The following is a 12,835-nucleotide window of genomic DNA, read 5'->3' as shown; positions in this document are numbered from 1 at the left end:
GAAATTATTTTGTTTCTGAACCTGTAAACAAGTGATCTCTTTTTTTCTTTTAATGTGGACCTTCATTTTACTAAACCAATCTAAATTGCTTAAATTTAAATTTCACCCCAGATTGCGCGTGATAAGCATCACTGCTGCAGCCCTTGTTTCAAAGTTGACCTACTTAAAGCTTCAGAAGAACATTTCCCATCTCCAGTTTACACCGCTTCAGAACTAGGTTTTCCTCTGTTTGCCTTACTTGGATAGTGTTGGTGTTACTGTTTTAGGTGAAGTTGGAGACAGAAAAGTTCCCTATGGCACTGCATCATTTAGTTTCTACTGTTGACTAAAGTATCTAATTAGATCATGATGTGCATAGACAGTTTAATCTTGCCACCCACTCACACTACTACCACCAACCCACACCAAAAACCAGGAGGGTGGCACAGTCTTGGTCATGGACTTCTCCATAGCAGCTATTAATGTTACTCTATATTTGACTGACTGATGGGAATGAGAGCTGCATGGATTAGGTCTAATCCTGCTAGCTTTACATCCCTTTCTGCTCCCCACTGCTCCAATTAAGAATTATTTGTTGAATTCACAATGCTACGACTGGAGTTATTACATCATATACCACCTGTAATCTAAGCCCCACGCACCCCTATCCATAATGTGTTGTGTTAGCTGGAGAGAATCAAAATGAAAAGAAGAGACAAAGTGCAGCAGAGTGTTAAGAAATAATTCCTTTCTCATTTTCTGTCTATTTAATATTTTGGAAGAAAATTGATTGAAGATGTTCTTTGACATAATTACTACTGGTATTTTTAGGCAGTCATTTCATGTGATAGCATCTAATATTGAAAAAGTATGTACATGTTCAAGTGTTTGGAATGAACCTTCTAACAAATAGAAATGATCAGATGCCTATGCAGACACATTTTCATTGGTTGCAAAACATTATGATAAATTTTATATTAAGGCAAAATATACTGATCATAAACAAATATCTGAAAATGCTGTCACATTAACTCTGCAGTTGTAAATATTAAACACAACTGAATGGGAATATATCTACCTACATAACCAGGACCTCAAAAGTAGTAATCTCCAGATGACTCCCTGTGCCACATGCAAGTGAAATAGAAGGATAAAACTGATGAATGCGTATCTGGAACGATGGTGCAGGAGGGAGGGCTTTAGATTGCTGGGACATTGGGACCGGCTCTGGGGAAGATGGCACCTGTGCAGGCTGGATGGGCTGCACCTGAACAGAGCCGGGACTGAGTTCCTTACGGGAAGTTTTGCTAGTGCTGTTGGGGAAGGTTTAAACTAGTTTGGCAGGGGGGTGGTGACCTGAGGGCCGACTCAGTTGGGACAAAATCAGAAATGAAAATGGAAGACAGAAAATTAATAGATGAGTCTGGAAGACAGAGGAAACAAAGGTTAGAAAATTTTAAAAAAGAGTTTGGCAGTGCTCAAGGGTATCTATTTCAATGCAAGGAGTTTAGCAAATAAAGCAGATGAGCTGAGGGCACAGATAGACACGTGGCAGTATGATATCATAGCTATTACAGAAATATGGCTTAAGGAGGGACAGGAATGGCAGCTGAACGTTCCTGGTTGCAGGGTTTTCAGACGCGATAGGGAGGGGGTTAGAAAGGAGGGGAAGTGGCAATTTGGTCAAGGAAACTATTACAGCTGTGAGCAAGGATGATATGTTGGAAAGTTCATCAAATGAAGCCATATGGATTGAGCTAAGCAACAAAAAAGGGGCAATCACACTGCTGGGAATGTACTATAGACCCCTAGATAGTCAGAGGGAGATAGAAGAGCAGATATGTCGGAAAATCTCTGAAGTGCAAGAACAGTAGGGAGGTAATAGTCAGGGATTTTAACTACCCCAATATTAACTAGGATAGTTTTAGTGTAAAAGGAATTGAGGGAGCAGAATTCTTGTGGTGCATTCAGGAGAACTTTTTTGCCCAGTATGTAGTAAGTCCAACAAGAGAGGGTGCAGTTTTAGGCTTAGTTTTAGGAAATGAAGATGGACAGGTGGAAGGAGTGACAGTGGGAGAGCATTTTGGTGGTAGTGATCATAAGTCAGTCAGTTTTAACATAGTTATGGAAAAGGACAGAGATAGAACAGGAGTTGGAGTTCTCAATTGGGGCAGTGATTTAGCAAAACTGGAAACAGCTATTTGAAGGTAAATCAGTCAGAGCAGTGGGAGGCATTCAAAGGGGAGATTCAAGGGGTCAGAGTAAAGAAAAAGGGTGAGACAGCCAAATCTAGAGCCCCGTAGATGTCAAGGAGCTTACAGGATAAGATAAGGCAGAAAAGGAAGGCTTATGTCCGACACCAGGAACTCAATATGACAGAAAGCCGAGAGGAGTATAGAAAGTGGAGGGGTGAAATCAAAAAGGAAATTAGGAAAGCTAAGAGAGAACATGAAAGAACATTGGCAAGCAAAATCACGGTGAACCCAAAGATGTTTTATCAATACATTAAGAGTAAGAGGATAACTAAGGAGAGAGTAGGGCCCATAAAAGACCAAAAAGGTAACCAGTGTGTAGGGGCGGAAGATGTTGGTATGGTTCTTAATGAATATTTTGCGTCTCACAAAAGAGGGAGATGATGCAGATATTTTAGTTAAGCAGGAGGAGTGTGAGTGTTGGATGTGATAAACACAGGGAGAGAGGAAGTATTAATGGGATTAGCATCGTTGAAAGTTGATAAATCACTAGGATCAGATGAAATGTACCCTAGGCTGTTAAAAGAAGCAAGATAGGAAATAGCAGAAGCTCTGACCATCATTTTGCAGTCTTCACTGGATACAGGTGTAGTGTTGGAGGATTGGAGAACTGCTAACATTGCACCTCTGTTTAAAAAGGGAGCAAGGAATAGACCGAATAATTACAGGCCAGTCAGTCTAACCTCAGTAGTGGGCAAATTATTGGAATCTATTCTGAGAGACAGGATAAACTGTCACTTTGAAAGGCACAGGTTAATCAAGGATAGTCAGCATGGATTTGTTAAGGGAAGATCTTGTTTGACCAACTTGATCGAATTTTTTGAAGAAGTAACAAGGAAGATAGATGAGGGTAGTGCAGTTGATGTGGTCTACATGGATTTTAGCAAGACTTTTGACAAGGTCCCACACGGCAGGCTGGTTTTAAGAAAAAAATAAAATCCCATGGGATCCAGGGAAATGCAGCAATGTGGATACAAAATTGGCTCAGTGGCAGGAAACAAAGGGTAATTGTTGACGGGTGTTTTAGCAACTGGAAGGCTGTTTCCATTGGCGTTCCGCAGGGCTCAGTATTGGGTCCCCTGCTTTTTGTGGTGTATATATTAACGATTTGGATGAAAATATAGCGGGCATGATCAAGAAGTTTGTAGACGACAGAGATTGGCCGTGTGGTAGATAGTGATGAGGATAGCTGCAGGAAGATATTGATGGTCTGGTCAGATGGGCAGAAAAGTGGCAAATGGAATTCAACCCGGAGAAGTGTGAGGTGATGCATTTGGGGAGGTCAAGCAAGGCAAAGGAAAAGTACTGAGAAGTGTAGAGGAAGTGAGGGACCTTGGAGGTAGCAGGACAGGTCAATAAGATGGTTAAGAAGGCATATGGAATCCTTTCCTTTATTAGCTGAGGTATAGAATATAAGAGCAGGGAGGTTATGCTAGAACTGTATAACTCATTGGTTAGGCCACAACTTGAGTACTGTGTGCAGTTCTGGTCACCTCATTACAGAAAGGATGTAATTGCACTAGGGAGGGTACAGAGGAGATTTTCAAGGATGTTGCCAGGACTGGAAAATGCAGCTATGAGCAAAGATTAGATAGGCTGGGGTTGTTCTCCTTGGAACAGAGAAGGCTGAGGAGAGATCTGATTTGAAATGTACAACATTTTGAGGGGCCTGGATAGAGTGGAGGTGAAGGGCCTATTCACCTTAGAGAGGTCGGTGACTAGGGGGCATAGATTTTAAATGATAGAAAAATTAGAGGGGAGATGAGGAAAATCTTTTTCACCCAGAGGGGGAGGGGGTGTCTGGAACTTACTTCCTGAAAGGGTAGTTGAGGCAGAAACCCTCAGCTCATTCAAAAGGAGTCTGGATATGCACCTCACGTGCCATAATCTGCAGGGCTACGGACCAAATGCTGGAAGGTGGGATTAGAATACGTGGATCGTTTTTCGGCTGGCACAGACACGATGGGCCAAGTGGCCTCTTTCTGTGCCTTAAGCTTTCTATGATTCTATAAACAGACGAGGATTACTGTATTAACTGTTGTACTATGGTACCACGTAGACGCTAACTTAAAGCAACAAGATATGATGAATGATGACGACCTTTTGTGCTGTTTTAACCCTTTCTAGTTCTTAGATTATGCATTTTTATATACAGGACAGAAATTACTCGACACAGTGGCTGAAATTTGGGATTTTTTCTTTTGTGACATCCTTCCTATGCTCCAGGCAATATTTTACCCTGTCCAGGTAGGCTATTTATGCATTGTCTCAAAATGTCCCTTCTGTTCCACTCATTTCCAAAATTGTGCTGTGTATCTCATATATTGAGTTTTCTATACTCTTCTCCCAAATGGAAGGGAGAAATGGTGGTTCTATTCTTGTGCTGATCAGTAACCAACATTAGACTTCAGAGCAGAGGCAGATTACCACTCAGCAAATAATAACATAACTCCCTGAGTGGCTCTGAAATGAAAAACAAAACTAAATTGGTGGCAGATGTGTTTTTACTTCAAAACACATTAAGCAGGTTGCTAATACAGCAGATAAAGTAATTTAGTGTGCTTGTAGAATGTAAGAGATGAGGAATTGTTTTTTGAATATAATCATTGTCACGAGGAGGGGAAAAAAATCTTATCTGGTCTTGCTAATGATGTCAACACTATGGAATCATGGGCTATTTATAATAATGACAATTTCCAGAATACAGCAATGACATAACTTGTAAGAATGGGAAGTATTTTATTAGCTGAGTTTTGTTTTGCCATAAGGGCAGCAGAGGATTGCAGGTAAAGTTTGGTATTGTGTTTTTTTTAAGCTCTGCTAAATTCAAGTACACCATGGATCTATTTTTACTTTTCTCAATTCTGTTCTTTTCTCTATTCTTTAATGTTTTTGAGAGGGTTAACGAAGTAAATCATCTGCATTATTTATTTATCAGCTTGGCTCAGTTACTGACTGCCTCACTTCTGGTCTGCGCACCAGGATTTGAGCATGTAATCTAAGGTGATGATCCAGGACAGTGCGGAGGCTATCCCGCACTTTGAGGTGCCATCATCCAAATGAGGAATTAATCTCTGGTCCTGAATTCCATCAATTGAAGAACATCAGAGAGTTCTTGTGTATTGGCCAAATTTCCTCCCTCAGCCAGCACCACCAAGACAGATTAATTGGTCATATTGCAATCACATAAGTCACTGTACAAAATTATGTGAAGCGCTTTGAAATGTTTTGATGTAATAAGGTACTCTGTAAGTGAAAGTCATAGAGTCACAGAGATACAGCACTGAAACAGACCCTTCGGCCCACCAAGTCTGTGCCAACCAACAACCACCCATTTATACTAATCCTATATTAATCCCAACTACATCCCCACCTTCCCTCAATTCTCCTACCACTACCTACACTAGGGGCAATTTACAATGGCCAATTTACCTATCAACCTGCAAGGCTTTGGCTGTGGGAGGAAACCGGAGCACCCGGCGGAAACCCACACAGTCAGAGGGAGAACTTGCAAACTCCGCACAGGCAGTACCCAGAACCGAACCCGGGTCGCTGGAGCTGTGAGGCTTCTTAGATTGTGTGTGTTCTTAGATTGTCAGCAAATTAGAGAATAGTGGAACAGTGTAGGTTCTTTTGTTGAAGGTCACACACAACGAAGGCTACTGGAGAGGAGCAAAGAGAAAAATATTCATTTGAAATTTCAAATGTCAGTAAACTCCAAGTATGTTGCCCAAGCTCAGACCTACAGATCATTCAGTGCTCCAGTAACACCAACAGAACGAGAGTGTGGAGCCTCGCAGGCACAGGTCATGAAATAAGCCACACAGACCAGCAAACCCAAATTGCCAGGGATAGGTGCTTGGGTTTCAGAGGCTGGGCTGATGACCAGCACAACCTTCATATTAGCTTTAAAACTGGCCATCGATCCTTCGCCATTTTCTCACCAGCAGTACTACCTATCCATTTGAAACAAATGGATGGCGCACTTCCTGCCACAGGGCTTCCTAAAATTGAGTGTCACTATTTAAATAATTGTTGCAAAGTAAGCTTTTAATTCCTTCTATTGCTTTATTTGCATTTTCATTGGCATATTAATTTTCTTTGTTTAGTTCAAAATTTTTGGACTGTATAACTTTTGAGTTCTAACTTTGTTTCGTAGGACTGTCTTGCTGCTTTCTATATTTTTCTTGCAGCAACCAAAGTGGAGAATTCCTTTGGGTTTCTAATGATGCCTCTAATTTTAGAGGAAGAGGAATAGAGGGAATAAGAAAGGGAGCTGTGACTATACATCATAACAACAATAACTTGTATTTATGTGCAATTATATAAGTTTTATTTATACAAACCTGCATTTACTGGCTCAGATCACTTTCCTCAGACAAGGAAATTTATCTTTGTCTGCTTCACAAAGGAAACTGCAGGAATCTACAGAAACTTGTTTCAGGAGTACAACCCTTTCCAAGGACATGATGATCACTATTACATTTAATACGACCAGATCCCACCAAGCCACCACCTATGCCAAGTCATTCAGTTAGCTGTCCACCGACGCATCAAGCCAGTAACAGGCTTTGTTTTGTAAGGAGTAATACGTTCATCACTTGGAAGAGATATTGGGGTGGATGTTCACTTTGTGCAATCGTGCAAACCAGGTGATAGCGAACAATGCCTATTAATGGGAATAAAAATTAGGAGAGATTTAAATAGGTTGTCGATTTGCTATCACCCATTTTATGCAATCGCATTAAGTCAGAATCTACTCTGTCATATTGGCGGCACAAAACCACTTGCAGGAGGTAACATCGCTGTGCAAAACATCACTGGTGGACAATGATTTTATTGTACACGCTGAGCCTAACTATTACCTCACAGTAACCCTGGAGTGTCAAATGCAGCCATCCTTCTTGCACCTACCTAGCACAGCGGAGCACCGAGTCAGCAAAGGGGTCAGGCACTGACCCAGTGCTTGGTTACGTGACCATAGAATCCATTGCATGCAGCTACATTGGGTTTCCGTTTACTCTTTTGCTTGATAAAGATTTAAGATGATTAGCAAAAGAACCAGAGGCAATATGAGGAAAAGCTTTTTTACGCAATGAGTCTTTGGAATGCACAGCCTGATAGGGCAGTGAATACAAATTCAATAGTAGCCTTCAAAATGGAATTGGATAAATACTTGAAGGAGGTAAAATTACAGGGACATAGGGAAAGAGCGAGGGTAGTGAGACTAACCAGATTGCTCTTCGAAAGAGCCAGCGCAGATTCGATGGGCCAAATGGCCTCCTTCTTTGCAGTGCTATTCTATGATTCCGTAATTTCCCCCATTCTGGCAAAGGCTGAAACTTTATAACAGTTGAAACAATTTTTGCCACTAAATGCAGTATTTACTTTTAAGTAGACACATTTGAGTTGCTAAACATTTTTTAAAAAGTGACTCCTGACAACACAACACAGAGCTAATGTCATCAGAGCACTCCCAGCTTTGCACGTGTGCAGAATGGACCTTTGCTGTCAGTATGGTGCTGTGCATGTGCAACCTATGTCAGCACCTGGCTTTCCAAGACTAATTCGCACATGCGCGTAAAAACGTCATCACGTACAGCAACGTCTGCTCGCACCCCACCCGGCCCTGCCACTTCTCCTCCCACAGCCGCTCACTCCCTGCTTGACCCCCACCAACCTGTGGGCCACTCGCTCCCGGCTTTGCCGTTTCCTCCCCTCTGATCTGCCACTGCTTACCCGCTCCCTCCCATGATCACTGCCTTTCTTCCCTGCTTGGGGGGAGAGAGAGAGAGAGAGAGAGAGAGAGAGAGAGAGAGAGTGACAAGATATCCAGGGGAGGAAGACTGCGAGCAGGATGGAGCAGGGAGCGGAGGGGATTAAGCGGCGAGGCCGGGAGCGAGTGGCCTGCGGATTGGGGGGTGGTGGGGGTGAAGTGGGGATTAGTGGCAAGCAGGAGGCAGCAGCAAAGAGAAGTGCGCTGGCAGGAGGGAGCTGTTGGGGGTGGGATGGAGGCGGTGATCGCAGCCACTGTGGGCATTTGAGTTTCTTTTGTTTTTGTCATAAATTGAGCAGCGACATCTTTATTACTGGCAGCTGCCAAAAACGTTGCAAACAGTGACGTTTCAGTGCATGAGGCTGCATTTGTGCAAGTGCAAGTACCGCACCACCTAGTGGTTGCATTGTCAGCAAACGCAGCTTTTATATAATGCCTTATCACATCACTCTGAAACACGTCAAAATAGTTCAAATGCAAATAATTACATTGAAATGCAGTTATTTTTATGTCTGCATACAAGATCCTACAAAGAGCAATGAGATGAATGAACAGTTGATCTGTTTTTGGTGGTGCTAGCTGATGAAATATGTTGGCAAGGATACAGGGAGAACTCCCTACTCTTCAAATAATGTCATAGGACCTTCAAAGTCCATCTAGACATGTCTTAGTTGATCCTCATCCTCAGGATTTCACCTCTGACAATGCAGCAGTCCTTCAGTGTCACACTGGACTCTCAGCCTAGAATATGTGCTCGGGTCCTGTGTATAGCTTGAATGCCAACCTTTCTTGGAGGTGAGAATGCTACCAGTGGAGCCAAGTTGGCACAGTCAGTTGTTGGCTGCAGTTATGCACCTCTTGGTGTCATATTCAAAATGCCACTGGTGGGTTTATACCAACTCTCTCAACCGTGAGTGAATCACCCAAGCATACTATTTGCTTCCCAGTCTCTCAGCCTCCCTGTTTTCCCAAGCAAGGCGGAGGCCTAATCTCAGGGTATGTTGTTATTCTGAAGTCTATTTTGTTTGTTGTAAAGGAAATTGGGATTCTCTAAGGAGAGAGCTGCTATTTTAATTACACACCCTGCGTGGGAGAGAGGATATTTCTGCTCTCAATATTACAATGTAGTCAGGAGAATGTTGTAGGCTCTCACTATGAATAACTGTGATTGGAAGGAAAATTGTTTGGCCTCAATTTTTCAAGCTTCTGGCCGAAACGGTGGTGGAGCAGTTCTGCCGCCAGGGAAGTTTCCCAGTGGTGGGCAGGAGGCGGGCTGGGGTGTGGATTGGTGCCCCCTCCATGGAGGCCAGCAGCCAGTTTGTATTATTAGGGGCCAAAAAGCAGGGCCACCTGCATTTTGATGGAGGGGCACCACCCCCCCAGTGATCACAGCACAGTCCTTGTGGAAAGGAAGTCTTGTCGTCACAGTGAAGACACCCTCCATTGTGTTATGTGGCACTATCACCGTGCTAAATGGGATAGATTCAGAATAGGTCCAGCAGCTCAAAACTAGACATCCATGAGGCACTGTGAGCCATCAGCAGTCGCAGAATTGTCTTCCACCCCAATCTGTAAACTCAGGGCCTGGCGTATCGCTCAGTCTACCATTGCTATTAAGCCAGGGGATCAACCCTGGTTCAATGAAGAGTGTAAGAGAGCATGCCAGGAGCAGCATCAGGCATACCTAAAAATGAATTGCCAACCTGGTGAAGCTACAACACAGGACTACATGCACGAAGTGATCCCACAACCAACGGATCAGATCAAAGATCTGTAGTTCTGCAATATCTAGTCGTGAATATTGGTGGACAATTAAATTACTCATGGAAGGAGAAGGCCCAATGAACATCCCCATTCTTAATGGTGGAACCCAGCATGTGAGTGAAAAAGGCAAGACTGAAGCATTTGCAACCATCTTCAGCCAGAAGTGCTGAGTGAGTGATTTACCTCGGCCTCTTCCTGAGTTCCCCACCATCCCAGAAGCCAGTCTTCAGCCAATCCGATTCGCTCCACATGATACCAAAAAATGATTTAGTACACTGGATGCAGCAAGGACAACGTCCCAGCTATAGTGCTGAAGATTTGTGCTCCAGAGCTAGCCATGCTGTTCTTCTAGAGATACAATATTGGCACCAACCCAACAAAGTGGAATATTGCCTAGATATGTTCTGCCTACACAAAGCTGGAGAAATCCAATAACGCCGATTACCGCCCATCAGTCTACTCTTATCAGCAAACTGATGGAAAGGGTCATTGACAGTTTTGCCAAGTGGCACTTACTCAACCAATAACCTGCTCACCAGTGGTCAGTTTGGGTTCTGCCAGGACCACTCATCTCTAGACCTCATTACAGCCTTCGTCCAAACATGGACAAAGGTACTGAGTGCCAGAGGTGAGGTGAGAGATACTACCTTGACATCAAGGCAACATTTGACCAATTGTGGTATCACAGTGCCTGAGTAAAATTGAAGTCATTGGGAATTTGGGGGGAAACTCTCCACTGGTTGGAGTCATACTTGTCACAAAAGAAGATGATTATGCTTGTGGGAGGCCAATCTTCTCAGCCTCGGGACATCACTGCAGGATTTCCTCAGGGTAGTGTCCAAAGCCCAAACATCTTCAGCTGGTTTTCACCAATGACCTTCCTTCTATCATAAAGTCAGAAATGGTGATGTTCACCAATGATTGCAGTGTTCAGTTCCATTCACAACTCTTCAGATAATAAAGCGCTCGATGCCCACGTGCAACAGGACCTGGACAACATTCAGGCTTGGACTGATAAGTGACAAGTAGCATTTGTGCCACACAATTGCTAGACAATGACAATCTCCAATAAGAGAGTCTAACCATCTCTCCTTGACATTCAATGGCATTACATTGCCAGGTTCCCCAGCATCGACATCCTGGGGGTCACCATTGACTAGAATTATAACTGGAACAGCCACATAAATACTGTGGCTACAAGAGCAGGTCAGTGGTTGGGTATTCTGTGGCAAATAACACCACGCCAGACTCCCCAAAGCCTTTCCACCATCTTCAAGGTGCAAGCAAGCATGTGATGGAATATTCCCCACTGGCCTGGCGAACTCTCCAAGAAGCCCGACACCATTCAGGACAATGCAGCCTATTAATTAGCACACATCCCCCACCTTAAATATCTACTCCCTCCACCACCAGCACACAGTGTGTACCATCTACAAGATGTACTGCAACAACTCACCAAGGCTACTTTGACAGCACTTTTCAAACCCCTGATCTCTACCACCTAAAAGGACGAGGGCACCAGGGGCATGGGAACACTACCACTTCCAAGTCGCACACCACCATGACTTGGAAATATATCGTCATTTCTTCTGTATTGTTGGGTCAAAATCCTGGAACTCCATACCTAACAACACTGTGGGTGTACCTACACCACATGGGGTTCAGCAGTTCAAGAATGGTTGTCATGGGCGGGCAGTACTGGCCTTCCCAGAAACACCCTCATCTCATGAATGAATTGTGTGCGAGTTACGTCATTGCTCTTTCCATACTTGGTGACATAGTGTGGATTTGGTGATACAGTTTCACTGCAGTTTGGACCATATGGTAGAGGTCACATGCTTGCTAGCAAGTGACTTAAGAACATAAGCAGGAGTAGGCCATTCAGCCCCTTGAACCTGCCCCGCCATTTAATAAGATCATGGCTGATCTGGGCCTGCTCCACATAACCCTCAATTCCCCGAGATTTCAAAAATCTATCTGCCTCCTTAAATACATTTAGTGACCTAGCCTCCACAACTCTGAGGTAGAGAATTCTAGAGATTCACCACCCTCTGAGAGAAGAAATTCCTTTGCATTTCCGTTTTAAATGTGTGCCCCCTTATTCTGTAACTATGTCCCCTAATTCGAGATTCCCCCACCAGTGGAAACATATGCTCAACATCTACCCTGTCAAGCCCCCTTAGAATCTTATATGGTTCAATAAGATCACCTCTCATTCTTCTAAACTCCAATGAATAAAGGCCTAACCTGTTCAGCCGTTCTTGATAAGACGACCCATTCATCCCAGGAATCAGCCAAGTGAACCTTTTCTGAACTGTCTCCAATGCTGTTATAACCTTCCTTAAATACGGGGACCAAAACTGTACACCGTACTCCAGGTGTGGCCTCACAGTTGTAACAAGACTTCCCTATTTTTAAACTCTAACCCCCTAGTAGTAAAGGCCAAAATTCCATTTGCCTTCCTAATTACTTGCTGCACCTGCATGCTAACTTTTTGTGTTTCATGTACAAGAACACCCAGATCCCTCTGTACTGCAGTATTTTGTAGTCTTTCTCCATCAAAATAATAATCTGCCTTTTTATTCTTCCTACCAAAGTAGATGACCTCACACTTTGACGCATTGAACTCCCTCTGCCAAGTTTTTGCCCACAACTTTGTTACTGATTTTGATATAACCATGTTAGTACTTGTTTCAGTACTGTACAGAGACATAAGTGTCCAGGAAGTAGCACATGGAATAATCACTAATATTTTATTCTTGCAGGGTATTATATCCTTTGCACACTTGGAGGTTGAGCAGACACCCTAAACTGTGAGCGTGTACTGCAGCAGGGGCGTGGGGTTGCATTGCTTGATTTTACTGCACGATACAGTTAAGGGTCTGATATAAATCTGAGTTAAGTCTGTACAAAAATGCTCAGCGTGGTCCAATAAACCTAGTCCTTAATTTTTTAAATTCGAATTCTTCCTTTTAACTGTTCCATTTTCTCCTGTTATTTAATTGATTTAACAGGGGAAGGAACCTACCGTCCGGCAAATAGCTCTGCTGCATTTCAGGAATGT

General features: G+C 43.3%; 1 protein-coding gene across 6 annotated transcripts in view; it reads left to right on the top strand.

The window, feature by feature from the left end:
* Nucleotides 1-12,835, top strand: part of LOC137379669 (proline-rich protein 5-like) — a 185,655-nt gene that overhangs the window by 61,147 nt on the left and 111,673 nt on the right. For 5 of the 6 annotated variants that reach the window (XM_068050840.1, XM_068050842.1, XM_068050843.1 and 2 more), the window contains 2 exons: nt 4,387-4,478; nt 12,786-12,835. The exon at nt 12,786-12,835 is cut by the window's right edge and continues 91 nt beyond it. In XM_068050840.1, coding sequence (XP_067906941.1) covers nt 4,387-4,478; nt 12,786-12,835 — 142 coding nt within the window. The remainder of the gene's footprint in view (nt 1-4,386; nt 4,479-12,785) is intronic. The other variant, XM_068050844.1, reaches the window with a different exon arrangement.

The sequence above is a fragment of the Heterodontus francisci genome, chromosome 18 (assembly GCF_036365525.1).
Source record: "Heterodontus francisci isolate sHetFra1 chromosome 18, sHetFra1.hap1, whole genome shotgun sequence".
Classification (NCBI taxonomy): domain Eukaryota; kingdom Metazoa; phylum Chordata; class Chondrichthyes; order Heterodontiformes; family Heterodontidae; genus Heterodontus; species Heterodontus francisci.
This window is presented reverse-complemented; position numbering and strand designations above follow the sequence as displayed.